We start from the raw sequence: 18,409 nt of genomic DNA, 5'->3' as shown, positions 1-18,409 counted from the left end.
TGGATGTCTTTTAGTTGGTGGTGGGGTGCTTTTCCAGGTGTTTATGTTTGCTCACTTCATCAATATCTATAGAAAGAAACACGGATCCCTAAACCGAAGCAACACTTAATAATATTTTAAACAATCAGAAACGTAATGCACTGATGGCAACATTTGAATCAAGACAAAAAAGTCAGAGACGCAGCGAGTGAACTTTGAAGTGGGAGATGGTTCAAACGTTTATATTCAGGGAGGATACCAAAGTCAGCTTTTTTTTTTACCCAGGATTAACCCTTTTCTTCCATCGGAATGTATTTCTCTCTGTTTCCCCATGTTTTAGTTCTACTTTCTTGTAGTGAGTCGATGTCAGTCACAAGTGCCAATGTAAACGCCAGTGATGCCACTAAGGGCCAGATGTGCGACTCGCAATTTGCGATCCCTTTGGGAATCGCAAATTGCGGGTCGCAAAATAAAATGTACAACAGTGTTAAGTACAATTAAGTACAATTAAAGTACAATTAAGTTTGCAATTCCCAATGGGGTCACAAATGACCTACTTCATCAATATTCATGAAGTAGGTCGCAATTTGCTTCCTCATTGCGAATGGCCGCACTCACAGGGATGGTGGTCTGCTGGGGACAGCGGCCACTATGTCTGTGACAGCCTTTTAAATAAAGCAGTTTTTTTAAAATGCAGCCCGTTTCCCTAATAGGACAACAGGATGCATTTCACACAAAGAAATTAAAAGTTTTCTTTTAATTTTTTCATAGTAGGCAGTTGTCCGTGGGGCCACTACCTGCTTTGAAAAAATATTTTTGCTTCCATTCACAAAGGGGACGGGGGTCCGTTTTGAAATTGGTGTTAACTACAATTGTTTTGTGACCACATTCATAGTTGGAAAACAATCATACATACCACTGTGACTCTCCGTTAGGAAAGGATGCCCTTGGAAAACCCATTCCTAACTGCGACTCGCAAACCCTTTTTGCACTTTGGTAAATAGATTAACAAATCGCAAAATTGGGTTTGTACATTGGGAAATGATTTTCTCTTGTTACAAATGGCCCGGTTTTGTGAATCGGGTCGTTTGCGACAAGAAAAAAGCTTTGTACATCTGGCCCGAAATGATCTGGTGTGAAGCTTTGGCAAGTCGACCCTTGGTGGTGAGCTACAGTGAAACTCCAATGGCAGGGGCATTAGTCTCAGTGCTTAATTTGTGATGGTGATTGCATGTAGTAGACACCATTATTCATTGTTGGGGGACAGGACTTTATTTTTATTATTAGACTTTGACCTATATCAAGAAAGAGGAAAGTCGAATAGGGAGAAAAAAGGATGAAGACAGCCATCAGAAAACCGTGAAAAGGGACGAAAGCAAATATAAAGAGCATACAAGAGTGAGATAAAGAGAAAAAATGCAGAGTAAAAAAAATAGTCACATTGTGAGCATCAGTGGTGAGTGACCTATTATGTCTAAAGGATATTAGTGGTTAATAAAAAAGTATTTTTCTGCGTACTGTAAGTATCCTCTGGCTAAAGAATGAGCCAATGGTGTTTAACTTACCCACAGGAGAAAGGGGTTGGAAAAGGATCTTGCAGGGGAATGTGGTGGGTGAACCTGCTGGGTGGTTGATTGACCCTGACATTTGCATATGTTGATGGTATATAATTTCCATGAGACTGGAGCCTGTTCTCCTACCCACAGAGAAATTAAGTTTTGTTTGCTGTGTGTCTCCATTCGGTTTGGCAGTGGATGACACTAGTTATCATCACTGATTTTTTGGGTGTCTCTCTGGTGTGTACTTTCAGCGGCACAGAGGTATGGGTTTTGTGAGTGGGTAAAAACCCACAGAATATCTTTGGTTGTACTTCTGCTGGGATCCAGATAAAATGTGTGTTGCTGGACTTGGCACCTGAGTGCCTCCTTCATTTTGGGTGCCAGAACTCAGAGATCACTCTACTGTTCCAGTGCCTTCTTCCTCACCACAGAAGGTGAGATGAGGGCTTCAGCAGGTTGGCAAAGGTCTTGCATTATTGGGATCTTTATGAATGTGTGGGTGGAAGAGGGACCCTAGACTGCCTGAAGTGAGTCTTAAGTTATATATTTGGATTTTAAGACTCCTCTTTCATTTAGTATTTTGAGGGATTTAAAATATTTGTACATTTGCACATGCACAGATTGTAATGGTGAATAGTAGAGCACCACTCTTTGTGTAACCTAAAAAAGAAAACTTACAGACTTGCTTTGTTCTTGATAACATCTCTTGCTCTTTAGTTCTCAGAATTAGAATGGCCAAGAACAATTTATTAAAGTGATTGTAAATAGTCATCATCCTTACAGCAAACGTCCCTCTCAATGATTCAATATCAAGTCTTAAAATATCAGCAGAATCAATATTTAACCTCCGAATTTTACAGGCCAAACTTGTCTTTATCCAGATCAGTAAACCTCCAGCTGGATGACCTGCTGACGAGGGTCTAGCTTGAACAATGAAATTAGTAAAACTCACCCTAACAATTTGTTGTGTTGCATAAGTTTCTTGAAACATACATATATGACACGCATCTAGGAACAACTCGTCCCCATTCTAGGTCATTGACTTTAGACCTTAATCCAGCAATGTTCCAAGAGATCACTTTCAGGTATTGGTCATCTGCCTTAATCTGTGATATATGCTGAGGTTGATGTCCTATACCCTGCATTAAAAGCCTTTCCACAACCTTATTCCCATCTGGTTTACTACTGCCCTCAAGACATGATAAGGGATGAGGTAGGTTCTCTATTTGGATAGCTGCACCACCGTTTTTAACTTTGTCAACACCATATGTGCATTGAGGAATCTCTACTTGGGCTTGATACTTATAGGCACCTTTCGGGCATAAATCTAAATTTTCAAAGTCTGAGAGTGGCAGGAACCAGTGGCGGACTGAAATTATAGATTTATGTTGCTCCATAATCTTGTTCCGGACAGGACCTCCTCCAGATAAAGATTTTGGATAAGGGGGGTGAGATGTTTACAAAAACATACCTAGGGGAACAATCCCTATGCCAAGTCCCGTGCTCTCCCAATAGAGTTTAGTGCCACAGTTAAATAATAATTGTAAGAGGTTAGGGTGTTTGCAATTCACTACAATACTGTCACCATTTATATGTTTAGGCGATGAACCAACCCACTCAACACTTCTGACAAACAAAATATCCTGAAAATTGTTATGCTTGAAATCAGTGTTTCCTGACAAACAATAGTATACTTTGTGCCTCATTTACAAAGAAGTGGCACAGTGCTGTGCTGCATCACTTCAGAAACACAGGGATGCGCTGTATTTACTACAGTACGGTGCACCCCTCTGTTTTCTCTAGCGGTGGCACTAAAATTAGCTGCCTAGCGTCAATGTAGACTCCTTTGCACCATAGTGCAAGGGTTCCTGGGATGCAGGGAATGATTGTTTATGTGCAGGGAGGTGTTCCTTCCTGCACATAAACAATCAATAATGGTGGTTTGCTGGTCCTATGTGTGCTGCAGTATGCAGCACACATAAAAGTAGCAAATCGTCATTATTTAATTATCGTATATGTTCAGGAAGGAACACCTTCCTGCACATAAACAGTCATTAATGGCATTTTATTCTTTCTATGTGTGCTGCTGTATGCAGCACACACAGAAAAAGCAAAAATGAGGAAAAATAAAAGTATCTCTCCTCTTTGCGCCATGCTAATGCCACTCCTGGAGTGGCGATAGTTGTTGGCACTGCCTCAGGTTTAGAATTTCTCGTAAATCTGGGGCAGTGTCAAAATGCAATGTGTATTGCGCTGGAATGCCCACAGTAGCACCCATTGCACTCCCCTTTCACCCAAAGTGAGGTGTGTAAAGGGGCTGTATTTACAAGGTGGCATTAAGTCACAACACATGGCTTAACACCGCTTTGTAAATATGGAGCAGGGCATCAAGCCACCAGAAAATCGGGAAAAGTGATGTTCTGGTGGCGCAATGCCCTTGTAAATGAGGCCCTTTGTCCTTCAGCTGGTCAGTTGACTCCTATTTATTATAGTTTGATGGTGGGTCATTAGATTGGCCACTTAGGGGCAGCATTCGGGGGGAAAGTCCAATGTAACCTGATCAGAGTGAACCTGCGATCTCACAGGGGTTTTAGTCAGTTCACCAGTTACAGAGCTTGAACCCCTTGTAATGCCTTTGTGCTAGCACCACCTTTCCATTCTAATAATTACTTTTTATCGGTTTCACCAGGTATAGCATTACAACCTCTTGATGTACCCTCAATACTGGAGCTCCCTTATCCCAGCGTCAGGTCCCCTTTTATTAGTAGGAAGAGGTATGATGTTACAAGGGTGGAAAAAGGATTGGCTGACCTGAAAGCAGGATTCAATCTGTGTACAGTATGATCATTCCCTGTCAGATCCTGATTAATGACGCCCCAGAATTTCATGCTGACAGATGAATTCCGAAGCAGTAACACAGCATCTTCCAGTTTACTAGGTCTGTCCAAAATTGGAGATAGGCTTGCTGTCAACATAATCTCAAATTACCTGAATATGAAATCCAAGTCCAAATCCAGTTTCAACGTTGACATCAAGAATTTCAGGAATGGGAGTCTTTGCTGCGTTAGACAACGAATGTGGGGTGGGCATGTCAACCATAGCACTCAGTGCATTTACAGCCCTAGTTATTCAGGTTCTCGGGCCTTTTTCTGGTCTATGTGCTTTGTTTCCTTTTTTCTTTGATGAAGGCCCATCCATACTAGAGTTTAATGGTTCAGGAGAAGTCTGGGGGGTCTGCAGGTCTTGGGTTGTTGCCTCAAACATCTGGCCACTTTGAGTTGAAAGAGTCTCTAAGTCACTAAATGGATCCATAGGCTGCACAGGAGACTCACCCATCTCTATCGATATGCAACGTTCTGCCAGGGTTATCTCATTATCAAGAACCCTGACAGAAAGGAATCCAAAATGGTGCAGTGTGGCCTCTAAAAAGATGCCTCCCTATCAACCAGCAACTTTCACTTCACCATTTTCACTGAATTCGTTTATACCAGGCCCACCTAACACCCCCTCGGTAATAGTCACTCACCGTTGGCTGATGGCATAGAGAAACCACGGGGGTGGCCCAGCCCATCTTCTTCCGGTTGATGACAGGTGCAGGATGGGTCTGCCCTTGGCCCGGGCAGTGCCCGGGCACTTCCCGAGCGTGTCCCCTGCTGCAGAACAGGTGTGCGATGTTGAAGGTGCCTGATGGCATGACGAAGCCTGGTCCCGCCTCCAACAAGTGAGCAGCAATCTGGGACCTAGAGTCCCTGTCCTTCCAGTGCTCGTTTTAAAGTAGTACTTATTTATGTGCTCTAAGTTGATGCTTAACAAACACAATTTCACGAACATCAATAAAAACGTGTTTGAAAAAAACAAGTACGAAAACAGCAAGATGTGTTCTCACTTAATAGATACAAATGTAATCTCAAAAGGGGTTAGGAAAATAGAAAGGACACATATAGCACATTTCTACAAAATCATTACCATTCCATACAGCTATGGTATAGCCTCAATGTCTTGAAATGTTTATTTATTTACTGTACTAGGTCAAAAGTGATACGCAGTTTAATGGCCTCAGCCTATCAGTCAAGTAAGAATTTAAAGTAAAAAAGTATTTCGACAATATTTTAGTTAACCATATTTCGCCATAAACGTATTCAGAGCAAGCCATATTTAATCCACTATATATACCTGCTGTTAAGTGTAATCCTCAGATTTTAGTTTCATGTTTCTCTAAATCTTCTTTATGTTTGTTAACATTAGCCTAATTAGCCTAATATTAAGAAAGTGAAAGCATGCCTCTTTTTTAGATCATTGCGAGATTGTCGTGTGTGGCAGTGCTTTCCTTGTAATACATACATATATATCAATTGGGCCTGGTTGCTTGACAACATGAGAGCACTAGTCTTTTAGAATGTGTGTGTATGTGTGTGTGTGTGCGCGCAGAGATCAGGTTTAGGGCCTAGAGAACTTGACATTTTGAATGGTAATGCAAATACTGTAGTGCGAACAGTGTTTGCAAGATGAGGGGCCAGATGTAGCAAAGGAGTTGCGCGTCGCAAACGGCGAAAATCGCCGTTTGCGAGGCGCAAATGCCTCTTTGCTATGCAGAAATGCATATTGCGAGTCGGGACCGACTCTCAATATGCATTTCAGAATCGCAAATAGAAAGGGGTGTTCCCTTCCTATTTGCGATTCGGAGTGGCATGCAATACCATTTGCGACCGCATATGCTGTCGCAAAGGGTGTCGCAGTTACCATCCACTTCAAGTGGATGGTAACCCACTCGCAAATTGGAAGGGGTCCCCTTTGCAAATGGACCCAATATTATTTTTTCAGGGCAGGTAGTGGTCCAAGGGACTGAAAAAATACCGAAACTAAAGGTTTTTTTTTTTTTTTTAAGTGCAGTTCGTTTTCCTTTAAGGAAAACGGGCTACACTTAAAAAAAAAAAACTGCTTTATTGAGAAAGCAGTCACGAACATGGAGGTCTGCTGACAACAGCAGGCCTCCATGTTTGCGAGTGCCTAGACTCGCTATGGGGCCGCAATTTGCGACCCAACTCATTAATATTAATGAGGTGGGCCATTGCGACCCCATAGCGACTCGCAGATGGTGTCTGAGACACCGTACTGCATACCAATTTGCGAGTTGCAAGTCGCATGGACTCGCAATTTGCAACTCGCAAATTTTCTTTTTGCTACATCTGGCCCGAGATCTCTACATTATTTTCAAAGATATAAATTGTCATCAGTCACACTAAAAAAACACAGAGCTGATATGTTCCACTCTCTAAAAGCCTCAGAACTACGTGCAGTACGATTGGAGTTGAAAAGCGATCCTGCCTCACACAAATCAGGCTTGGAAGCAAATAGAAAATGCAACATTTGCCTGCTTTGCCTGTGCTTCTGCTAATGTTGTGAAGTAATGATACGGGAAGCTGCACATGAGTTCCTCAACCCATCTCCAAAGAGAATCATTGGAGAAGAAGTTATGTAGTCTTGGAAACACTGGGTCTGGTTCTTTTGGGGCATGCCAAAGCACCACTATTTGACTGCAGACCCGATGGCTTTTTGGGGTATGCGTGGATACTTACATGGCTTGACATATAAGTAGTTAGAGGATTCTGATAGCAATGTAATCAGTAAATTAACCATCAGGTTGATAACATATATGTAGATATTAGATAGGAACTAGACGAATCTAATAGAGTAACTAGGGATGTGTGATGGAAAATGTTTGAAGTATTTATACCCGATGGCTTTCTGGGGTATGCGTGGATACTTACATGGCATGACATATAAGTAGTTAGATGGTTCTGATAGCAATGTAATCAGTAAATTAACCATGAGGTTGATAACATATATGTAGATATTACATAGGAACTAGACGAATCTAATAGAGTAACTAGGGATGTGCGATGGAAAATGTTTGAAATATTTATAGAATTCACCGTGTTCTATACTTTGACTGCTGTGATTAAAGTAATAATCACTGTTATTCTGATATTTGAGATGTAAGTAACATGCAGACCACTTAACCTTTAAGCAGTACATGATAATGAGCTGGTAGAAATTACATTCAGACTTTATTTTATTTTTATGGTTCTTGAAAAGTGCTCATACTTCCTTGAAGATGTTTCTAAACACTTTTAGGGGCAAGAATCTTGCTACAAGTTATTTCTGTGTGGTATCAGCTTCTGAATAATAAATAAAAGCAAAACACGTTTTAGAGAAACACTGTTTTAGTTTCATCATTCTTAATAATGCTGTAGGCACTAATATTTAAGTCACGCTTTGATAATCTTGTTTCTACGTTTTCACTATATCCTATTTTACTGAGATGCTATTGCAAAGATCCACATTTTTAGAACATCTTGTCAGTATTCTTGTGCTGCCTGGCACAATCTGTATCATGCTTCAAACTGGTGAGCACAGTGGTACCAAGAACTTGCATAAAAATGTAAGGTTTCTTGTCTATGTATTTGTAGACATCAGATTAAAAATGTAAGCAAATCAATTGTCTTGATTAAAAGAAGACACATCCTATCATCTTATTTCACCTGTACATATTTTGAAAAAAGCTGCCTGAGAGGACTGCAAGAGTTAAAACTTATCATAACCATTAGCGTCAATTCACAAAAAGCCAGTAGTAGTAGAAGTGACATCACATGCACTTTGACCCCAATGACATCAGAGGAAGTGACATCATATGACCGTTGACCATAATGTCTTCCAGGAGCGAGTGTCACATCACCCTAACATCACACTCTCTTGCACCCCCTAACATTCATTCTTAATCATCCTCACTCATACTCACTCATAATTACTGACACTCAGTCCCAGGTTTGTTAATGCTTTGCACAATGTTTGCGTCACTTTTGTGTTGGGGTGGAATTTAATACTCAAAGCAAATTCTGATACACTGCTTTGTGTTATTTTGCATCAAGTAGGTATTCCATGTGTAGTACATGAGCGCTCTCCTTCTACCTCCAGTGTTTTGACGCAAGTCCCTATCTACAAACATTGGTAGAGAGGAATTTGTGGCAAAATCTTACGACTCTTCAAAGCAGGCATAATGAGTAGAAATGTTTTAATTTCTCTTCGTTTTACAACTTTGCATGTGTGGTGCAGAGCACACATACAAAGTGGGAAAAGCCTTAAAACATAGTTTTTGTACTCGAGGGACATTTTTCCAGTACAAAGCGTATTCTTCAGAGAACGCACACCCTTGTATTAAAGGGCTTGAGCGTTGACACATGGCTCCCAAAGGAGCATCAGCACACAGGGAGGGAAACAATGCACCATATGCTAGTACATATGGTTCATGTTTTTTCTTTTCCATTGATGCAAGGCAGTACATTATACTTGATGCAGCGTTGCCTTGCGTCAAAGAATAGTCTCACACAATCTCACTGACTGTCACTGACTCTTGCTCACTTTCTCTCACACACATGCTTACGCATAGACACGGGCTCACACATACACAAGCTCTCTCACATAAACACACTCACCGGCAAGCATACATACAACATACATCTACAAACATGTGTACTTGCCACAGCTGCCACCAAAGGTCCCATTCCAGCTAAGTGAGATTATTTACATTAACAGTGTATAATGAAATATCATTTGCTATTATTATAAAGGAAAACATGCTGAAAATAAGGAATGTGGAGCCCCCCCCTGTGTACTTGGCACTTATTTTGCCACTTCTGAGGAAGAGCCAGGGGTCACAAGGGGGCAAGCTAGGGGTCACACCTGCGAAACCTGCCAACCCCTAAATGACATCCATGATCATAACACGTATGAAAGGTTGTACCAAGACATCCACTTGGTATTGTAGTGGGGTGTGATGAAACCTTCTAGACTGAATTTTATGTATGTTGTCAATGATGGATGTTACATTTGACTTATTTCTGTCCATTCCAGGCTGAATGGGAGTTACGAAGCCCTGAAAGGTGGTAGCACAATTGAAGCAATGGAAGATTTCACTGGAGGAGTTGCTGAGACATATGATTTGAAGGCTGTCCCTGCCAACTTCTATGACATTTTAAGAAAAGCTATTCAAAGGGGCTCTATGTTGGGTTGCTCCATTGATGTAAGTATATTACTAATTAAATTGATGTATTATGAAAGTGCCGACACAAAATACAAAAACAGTCTAAGTTCTTGAATTGTTAATGCATGCTGAAAGTTAAAAAAAAAGTTTTGGCAGAGTGGTTCTTAAGCACCACTACGAAAAAAACATTGGAGTATATCTTTACGCAAATGGAATATTTAACATATCCTTTGATGGGTAAAGGGATGCTTCCTTTGTGATGCATGGATGGTGAAGCATATATTGGGTGTAGTGGTAGCAGATTCATATTCTTCATGGCAAGACTGCTTCAGTGTCTTGGGACTACAGTACCTGCATTGAAAAGCACAGGTAAAGCTCAAATGGAAATGATGCTCAAAGTCGGACAACCACGTATGTGTTTTGCTGTAAAAGGAGACATTTTTGAGGAACAGCCTAAGGACAGGTCTTGAGTGTATTTGTATGAGCCATTCTGAACAAGGGACTTGGCAAGGAAGTGGAACATGCACACAACTGCGCTTTCTAATTCAGTCAGACCTGCATTTACCTTCCTACCCTGTATTAGTATGTTTATACCTGCCTATACATGTACAAATGGCTTTCTCTAACTTCACTTCACTGTAATAAAATACATTTGTTTTATTTTCTTGTCAAATATTCAGTTCAGTTTCCTAATATGCATTGCCAGAAAAACATATGGTTATGCGCACTACTGATTTAGCCAGGGCCGGCTTTTGGGCAGTGCAGCCGCACCGGGTGCTGACCTGGATTGGGGGGCGCTGACTCAGGAGGGCGTTGCGTTTAGTTTTCACTTACGAAACTTGTGATTTAAAAGCACCTGCTGAAAAGTGCCTTGTGCGTCCAGCCTTTAGGAAACAATTAAAATGTCAAGATACCTCTTGTGAGTAATGTTCCTGCTAGGGAGAGAGATGTGAGTTTTGTCTAGAAGCAGCTTTAACTCGCCATAAAGTGGCGTAGAGGGTTATTATGCCTGCTGCAAATAACAGAACTATATTTTATGTGGATAGCTGAGTGGATTAGTAAAGCCAACTTCTACAAGCGCTTCAAAACATATGAATGTATGTGAGAGAGGGGCTATGGAGAGATGAGGGGCACATTTGCTGAGTGGTAGTGAGTGAAAACGAGGAGGTGATAATGGGGTGAGGGTGCCAAAATAGACTGTTGCACAGGGCGCAAGCAGCACTAAAGCCAGTCCTGGATCTAGGATTAGGGAACACCCTCCTCAGCATAAAATCAACATCAGTTCATCAGAGTAATAAATAAGTAACTAGGACCACTCAATACCCGAGTTCTAGCTCATTGAAAAGTTAAGGGGCTTTATTAAAAAAACTCAACTTAACCGTTGAAGAAAAATGCAGAATATATGCCATGAAGGATCAAATATACATAGTCAGAAGTCAGAACTATTATAAGTCACAATAAACAGCACATTTTGTAAGTACAATGGACCACAACCCTTGAGGAAAATCAAAAATCTGACTCATCCCAGAGTCAAGTGTTTTTACACACATTTTATAAATGGATAGCAAGCAAACTGGAAATGCAATATGGCGTGACTAGTGATACCATATACTCAGCTGGAGCAAGATGAACAAAACACTAAATCAGCATCCATAGTAATAGAAATGTTGTTCTGATCAAAATCTGTCACTACTAAAGTACATTTTAAACACAAAAATAGTATGAAGTGTACCATTAACAATTCATAATTTACGACTAAATTCACCCTAAAAAGCATTAATATTCAAAACATAATTTGTCACTTATAATTGTGCATTAGAAAAAAAGGTAACATTGTCACAGGAAATCTTCTCACCCACCAATGGCAATCTGAAAGTGTTTTTTAACACATATTTTTTCCGGGATTTCCGCTAGAGTGCTTTGAAACAAAGAACACCTAGGAATCAGAGGCAGGACAATAATTCATAGGTGCATACGGACAGTTCTGTTGTAGAGTAATGCGGCCAACACCAAAGAAAGGAAGCTTACAGGTGTCCAGAGACTTAGATCATGAGGAATGAAGAACAACCTTCAGCTGTAATAAAAATGTAAACAACTAGCAACAGTTTCTCGTCTCATCACTAAGATGTGAAAGGGAGGCGTTTGTTCGCGAGCAAAAATATGTCTGAAGCAAGTTGCAGATATGTTAATTAAATCATAATTCAACAATGGACCACCAGAGATTTTAAACTTTCTTTGGGACTGTGGTGCTTGCCTTTGATTAAGGCAGTATGATTGGTTAGTTCAAATTACTAGAAATCTGTAATAATTATCTGAAATATTGTGAACCTTTGCACAAGAACATAAAGTGTGGTGTTGGTATGGAGACAAATAGAGGTCACATTAATAGCTAGTATAGCATATTTGCCTTTTTTTCACCGAATACCCATTGAAGGTTGTGGTGAGACACCCGGTTACTATGTCCCGAGCCCCGTCCCGGATGTAACGCACCACATCCTATGGCCGGGGCTGTCGGACACTAGGATAAAGACCTCTCAGGGTCTTTCCCCACAACCACATTACTGGTATATGTGTGCGGCTGTTATTGGCAAGCAACCACTGCGGAGGCCCTCAAAGCAGGTCTCACCACACTGGTGAAGAGAACGCACCTGCCACCTGCCACTGTCTCACTCCTGCCTGGTACCCGCAGTTGCTCAGCGCTGCTTTTCCACATGATGGCTTTTCAATCCTGTGTCAGTGCTGCTGTTTCTGTCTTTCCGGGCCGTCCCAAAAGGTACTGGGGCCAGCCGGCAATCTGCTTACTCCCCTGGGGGCCTCATTACCCTTTGCTGATGGCCTGCCCCAATGCTCCAGGACACGTGGTTGGCAAGGGCTGCTTGGAGCAGACGTGGGGTAGGGAGATTCTGCCACCATTGGCCTCTCTGATTGGGGATTTCACCTAACCAACTCCGTCCGGTAGCAGTCCAGCATCATTGGGCCTCAGTGTCCTCTGCAGAGTTACAGGTGCAGTCCCAGAAGAGTTCCATAGCCAGACTGAGAGGTACTACCGGGAGAGTTCCAGGTGCAGTGTCCTGTGAAGAGTTCCACAGCCAGATTGAGAGGTACCGTCACTGCTCCCACTGCAACAGCACAGGTTCTATGCCCCCCGAAAAAGGGCATATGATGCCAACACAGCGCAAGCCCCTGCACCACTCACCCCTGTAGCTTACCCACAGCACAACCCTCTGGCTGTGCTTCATCCCTTCAGAGAGCTAGCAGAGCCTGCTACTGGTGCCCCCAGATAAAAAACATGGGTAGGCCAGCTGAACAATTATTTTGTGGCCAACCGTGAGAATGATGTGGTGATCAAGAGCTCTTTTCTAATCATTTCACAGGAGAAGAGTTGCATAAGCTGAATGAATACCTCCCCAACACAGGTGCGGATGATGATACAATGCTGCGGTGAGGGCCCTCAATGCCCACCCTGACTCCCAACTTAACCTGAGCGCTTTAAATTATGCCAATTACCAGTGCAAAGGGGAATTGTTTGACAACTTTTATGCCTACCTTCTTGAACTGGCCATCACCTGCACTGCTGATGACTAACCAAAGGAGCTCCAGGCACAGATCATCCAAGGCTCTTGGTCCAAACGACCCGTGGTCTGATCTTGAGACAGCCCAACATCAGTCTCGATAACATTCTCATCCTGGAGTGCTCTCATGACCTGTTAGTGGCACAGGCTGCAGAAATGGACATAGCCTTGAGCCATGGCCTGACGAGAAGCAAGTCACCCGTGATGAAGGTGGAGACTGTAGATGTGGTGTCCCGTAGACTGAAACGCACCTGCCCGCACCAGCCTCACCAGCAGAAAACCAGAGCCCAGCTCCTCGCGGCACGTGGCAAGGCAACTCTTGAGATGAGACACCCTCCCAAGATGAAAAGGGATGCCTTGTCTCATTTACGGACTACCTCAAAAGACAGAGGAGACCCCAACTCACGTGTGAAGTTGAGGTGACAGTTACAACTGTCAAGGCACTTGTTGACATTGGGGCATCCGTCAATGTGATATGCTTCTAGCAATACCAATGACTCTGCCCAAGGCCAACTCTCTTACCCTCGACAATCAAGATCTACGCAAATTGGAGGGCAGACACGCCTGCCTTTCAAAGGTACTGTGGGCCAGATGTATGAACTATTTTGCTTTTGCAATTCAGTATTAGGAAGGGGCGTGTTTAGGACATCCCTTCCTAGAACCAACTAGCATTGGCATGTATGAATGTTTTGCAACTGTGAATGAGGTCGTAAAACCTTCCCAGTTACCACCCTTTCAGGTTGGTGGTAACCCATTCCCCATGGCCCATTCCCCTTTGTGAGCATAAATATTTTTTCAGAGCAGGTAGTGGCCCCAGAGACTACAGCCTACTCTGAAAAAGTGAAAAGAAAACTTTTCAGTTTTTTGTTTAAAATGCATCCCGTATTCCTCTAAGGAAAATGGGATGCATTTAAAAAAAATACTTTATTTAAAAGCAGTCACAGACATGGTGGTCTGCTGTCCCCAGCAGGCCACCATCCCTGTGAGTGCAGCCATTCCCAATGGGGTGGCAAATTGTGACCTACCTCATGAATATTGATGAGGAAGGTCTTTGAAACCCCATTGGGAATCGCTAAATGTGTCTGAGACACATTTGTACAGTTCACTTTGCGAGTCTCTAATTGCGACTCGCAAAGAGTCGCAATTAGACACTCCCAAAATGAAAAGGACATAATCTAGCCCTCTGATTCATCCTTCTTTACATCTGTGAAGAACCCACCGTTTCTTGGAGGCACCAAGATATTGCGAGTCAATCATGCAGATGCAAATGTTTCATTTAAGGTGAGAAGAATGCCTTTAACTTACCACTGCATTTGTCGTTTCCATGCAGCATGGCATAAACCCAGAGACAGGGGAAATGAGACTTATTTGTGCTGTTTAGAATAGCAAAATACTTTATTGTCAGCAGATTATATAGCAGGAAAATCACGTTTAAATGTCTTCCTAAAAGCCAACATGTACATAAGTCTTGATGAAGAACATTCCACAGAGCAGAAACCAAATATAAAAAAATATTATATGTCTGGGAGATTTATAGAGCGTGGCAGATCACAGAGCAAATTTTCTCCTTTTGACAGTAGCATAAAGGAGGGGGGGCATACCACCACACCCTATTAGTTCACTAAATAGGGAAAGCCATGAAGGCATTTGTATGTTAGGCAAATATTGCTTAACAGCCAATCAATTCCGGGGAAAGAGAAGATCAGAGGCGCTGTCACATTTAAAAAAACCAAAGGCCAGCTGTTCTTCCACATTATGAAGAGCCAGCAGATGTTTGGTCTAATGGTACAGACAACAAACTCTGACCTTATGTATATTGCCAAGCTTGGAATTTTTTAGTGCCCCAATTACCAGCTGGCTCTGTTTTTGAGGGTGTTGGAGGGGAGATTTGCAAGATGTATGGTACCACAACACACATCTGGATGCCTATACTAATGGCACCATCTCTCCAGAATTACACCTATGGTCAAAGCCTCCATTCACGTACAAGTCACACACTTCTAAAGTCTACTCTATTTGATTAGTATTTAACATCAATGTAGTCAAAACATTCGTCAATTAATATATTGGTAATTTTATACCACATAATTCATCCACCTTTTATGCAAATTGCTCTTTAATTCTATTCTATTTCAGCTTCCTCTTGAAATAAATGTTTTTTTTTCTATATGCTCTGTATAAGCTTCAGGCTGGCTATATTTAAATGAATAACTATTAAGGGTAATCAACATCTTATAATTCCTTTGCTATTACCAAATTAGTTTACGTATACACTGCAAATTTGTTGTTTTTTGTATTTCACAGAAAAAAATTAATTACACTTTTTTAATCAATGTTGTACTTTTAAAATAAGCCTTGCATCCTGTAGCAGAAAACATGGGCATTTTATCTAATAGACACAAGTGGGGATAATATTGCCTTCACTCTAGTACTCCATAATAAACGTGGGCTGATAGTTATGCTTTTTGCAACAAAACTGCGCTGACGCAGTTTTGCAGCAAAAAAGTTTAGTGCCGGCTTACGTCTTATAACAATGCCAGCCAGGCGCCATATTTATTGAATGGTGCAAGCCTGCGCTTAACTTGGGCTGGCGTCTTAGAAGAAGATGCTAGCCGGGTGGGGGTGGTGGTAGGGAAGGAAGGATGGTGCATCAGAAAATGACGCTAGCTTGGTTAGAGGCAAAAAAAAATCCTCTAACCAGACTAGCTCCATTTCCTGGCGCACAACCACCAAAAACATGACTCCGGTCTTAGGAAAGACAGGAGTCATGCCCACCACTCCAGTGGCCAGCACAGGAAACAAGTGTCTCCTGGGCATGGCCATTGCACCAGTTAGGGCACACAATGGCACAACTTTTTTTTGAAAATACTTACCAATACTTACCCTACTTACCTGAGATGGGGTCCCCTGTCCTCTGCTGTGGGTGGGGTGTTCCTGAGGCTTGGAGAGGGCACCCGTGGACCCATTCCCATGGTATTTAACCATGGAAATGGGTTCACAGGTCTCCTAATGCCTGGTCTGACCCAGGTGTTAAATTTAGCCTCTCCTCCCGCCCGTGTGTAATTTTAGCACTGGGGATAAATATTGGTCTATGAGGATAGCACCATTTTTAGATGGGAAGGCCTAACTTGCATCTCATTGACGCAAGGTAGGTTCACGCATCCAAAAAATGGTGCACCAATATTTTTAACACTAGACATGTCTAGCATCAAAATATAAATATGGAGTTAAGTTTGCGCCAAAATTGTGTTAAAATATTATGCAATTTTGGCCTAAGCAGAGTATACATATGCCCCTTCGTTCAGTTGAACAAACTGTTTGTGACCAATGCAGCTGACTTAACTGAATTTCACCTCCCTAAACTTTAGAGCATAAACACCTTCTTTTCAGAATACAGCCAGTGTAGTGGAGGTCTGGTCAAAAGGCTTCATTTACTTCAATGATCAAAATGGCAGATGTCAAGAGCAAAGTAATTGCTAAGAATTTTTTTTAGCAGTTTAGCAACTCTCATTATACCTGTCAGTTACTTGAAGTAGGAACTCAAGTCCATTTGTTAATGCCAAAGCTGGGAGGAAATTGAGGAGGTGTCATGCTTAACACCTACAATACTGACCAAATCTAGGGATGTTGAGGACCTGCAGGATGTGCACTACAAAGAACAGATGATGGGGTTTAGAACGGTCGATAATATCAGTATAAAGCTCGGCAACCATCCACATAAGTCATTAAGTCCAAATTGTACATTGTGCTTCTGGAACTATGGAAGATTTGCAGCTTTAGTCTCTTCTCTTATATCAGTAAATGTCAAGTTCATCATTACTATAGGTGATATTCTGGAGCCTAACTTCAGTTAAGATATATTTAATGGCCACAAATAAGTTGTGGCATAGCACAATAATTATAATGTGCTCTGCACCTTTGGTGGTACAATTTGGTGATGTGGCATGCAGTTGCCACTGATCCTTTTTTAGACGGCCCTTCTGCTTATAATCTGTAGAGATTTAACTTCAAACTTAATTTTCTTTAAAAAATCTGAAACAAAATTTATGTCAACAGAGCCATTTGAATGTTCTCATTCCCCGCAATTATCAATCGGGATCATATAACTAGTTAATCATTTTCATGCAAGTTTCTTTCTCAAAGAGCAGTACATATTCAACAAATGCAGTTAAAGCCTGACTCTTTTTAAATACGCTTTTTTGCCTTTCAAATGACCAGATTAGGAAGCCTCAGGAAAAAAATAAAAAAGGTATTAAACAAAATCCCTAATTACCCCCTTTGGGCAGTCGACAGCGCCCACTGAAAACAAATTGGTGGACAAACCGTGGTGGGTGTTGGGGGTCTAAAATTGCCAATGGTAAGTAAAGAGATTTTAGAAAACAACGGGGCCGGATTTTAAAGAATTATCCTGCTCCAAGAGACTTAGATAGCTAAATGTTCTAGAGAAGTAGAAAACTAGGGCTGACTCATAAAACAATCTGGGAGCGAGCTACCAACTACCATAACACTTGTCAGCTAGATACAAATCATTACGCGCGACCTGCAAGACTGTAAAGAGAGAATAATGAAGGAAAGGTGACCAGGGTGTGGAAGGGGATACAATGGGGAGAGTTTAGGATGGGTGAAGTTGGGAGGAAGGGCAGCAAGGGAGGAAGTTGCTCTTTTCTGACCGTATCCTAAGTTTGTTGTTATGAAAAGTTAAATAAAAACATATTTAAATCAGTTTTGCTAGAACAGTTTGCAGAGTGGGTGTGCTGCCATCACTGAAGCCATAGGGCTTTTGAAAAATCCAAGCGTCACAAAGAACAAATATAGCAAATGAGCCATGTATTTTCAGCAAGAGAGTGGTAAGGTGGTGGTCTGTATCTAATAGTGGATTTTGGAGCATTCTGTCTCAAATATATTATTAAAGCGTGATGTGGTAGAGCACTGTCATTTCTAGAAAGCACATTTTCCATTAAATCAATCGGGCTTCAGCAAATGTTAATCCTTTGCAGAAAACCAAGCCAAGTTTCCAGATTTTGTTGATCCTATTAGACTTGTTGCTTCCAACACGTCAGAATTACTAAAAATGTGTATAATTTGTGCTTTCATAACTGCTAGTATATTTTGAAAAATTTGTACAGTTCATTTAAAGTGTGTTGTGTTTGAAAAAAATGTACGCCCTGCAGACTTTTTTCAAACTTCCTGTACCCCAGCAAGGTTGTCACATTGCATTCAGAGAAAGAACAGTAACTATCAGTCTCTGTTAAAAGAAT

At 41.6% G+C, this 18,409-nt stretch overlaps 1 protein-coding gene across 1 annotated transcript in view; it reads left to right on the top strand.

Annotated features, from left to right (window-relative positions):
• CAPN9 (calpain 9) overlaps positions 1 to 18,409 on the top strand; it is a 215,626-nt gene that overhangs the window by 54,361 nt on the left and 142,856 nt on the right. Inside the window, exon 5 of the mRNA XM_069235035.1 lies at positions 9,450 to 9,618. Coding sequence (XP_069091136.1) covers positions 9,450 to 9,618 — 169 coding nt within the window. The remainder of the gene's footprint in view (positions 1 to 9,449; positions 9,619 to 18,409) is intronic.

This window comes from Pleurodeles waltl, chromosome 5, assembly GCF_031143425.1.
Source record: "Pleurodeles waltl isolate 20211129_DDA chromosome 5, aPleWal1.hap1.20221129, whole genome shotgun sequence".
NCBI classification, from domain to species: Eukaryota; Metazoa; Chordata; class Amphibia; order Caudata; family Salamandridae; genus Pleurodeles; species Pleurodeles waltl.
Note: the sequence above shows the minus strand (reverse complement) of the source record. Positions and strands in the feature narration are given on the sequence as shown.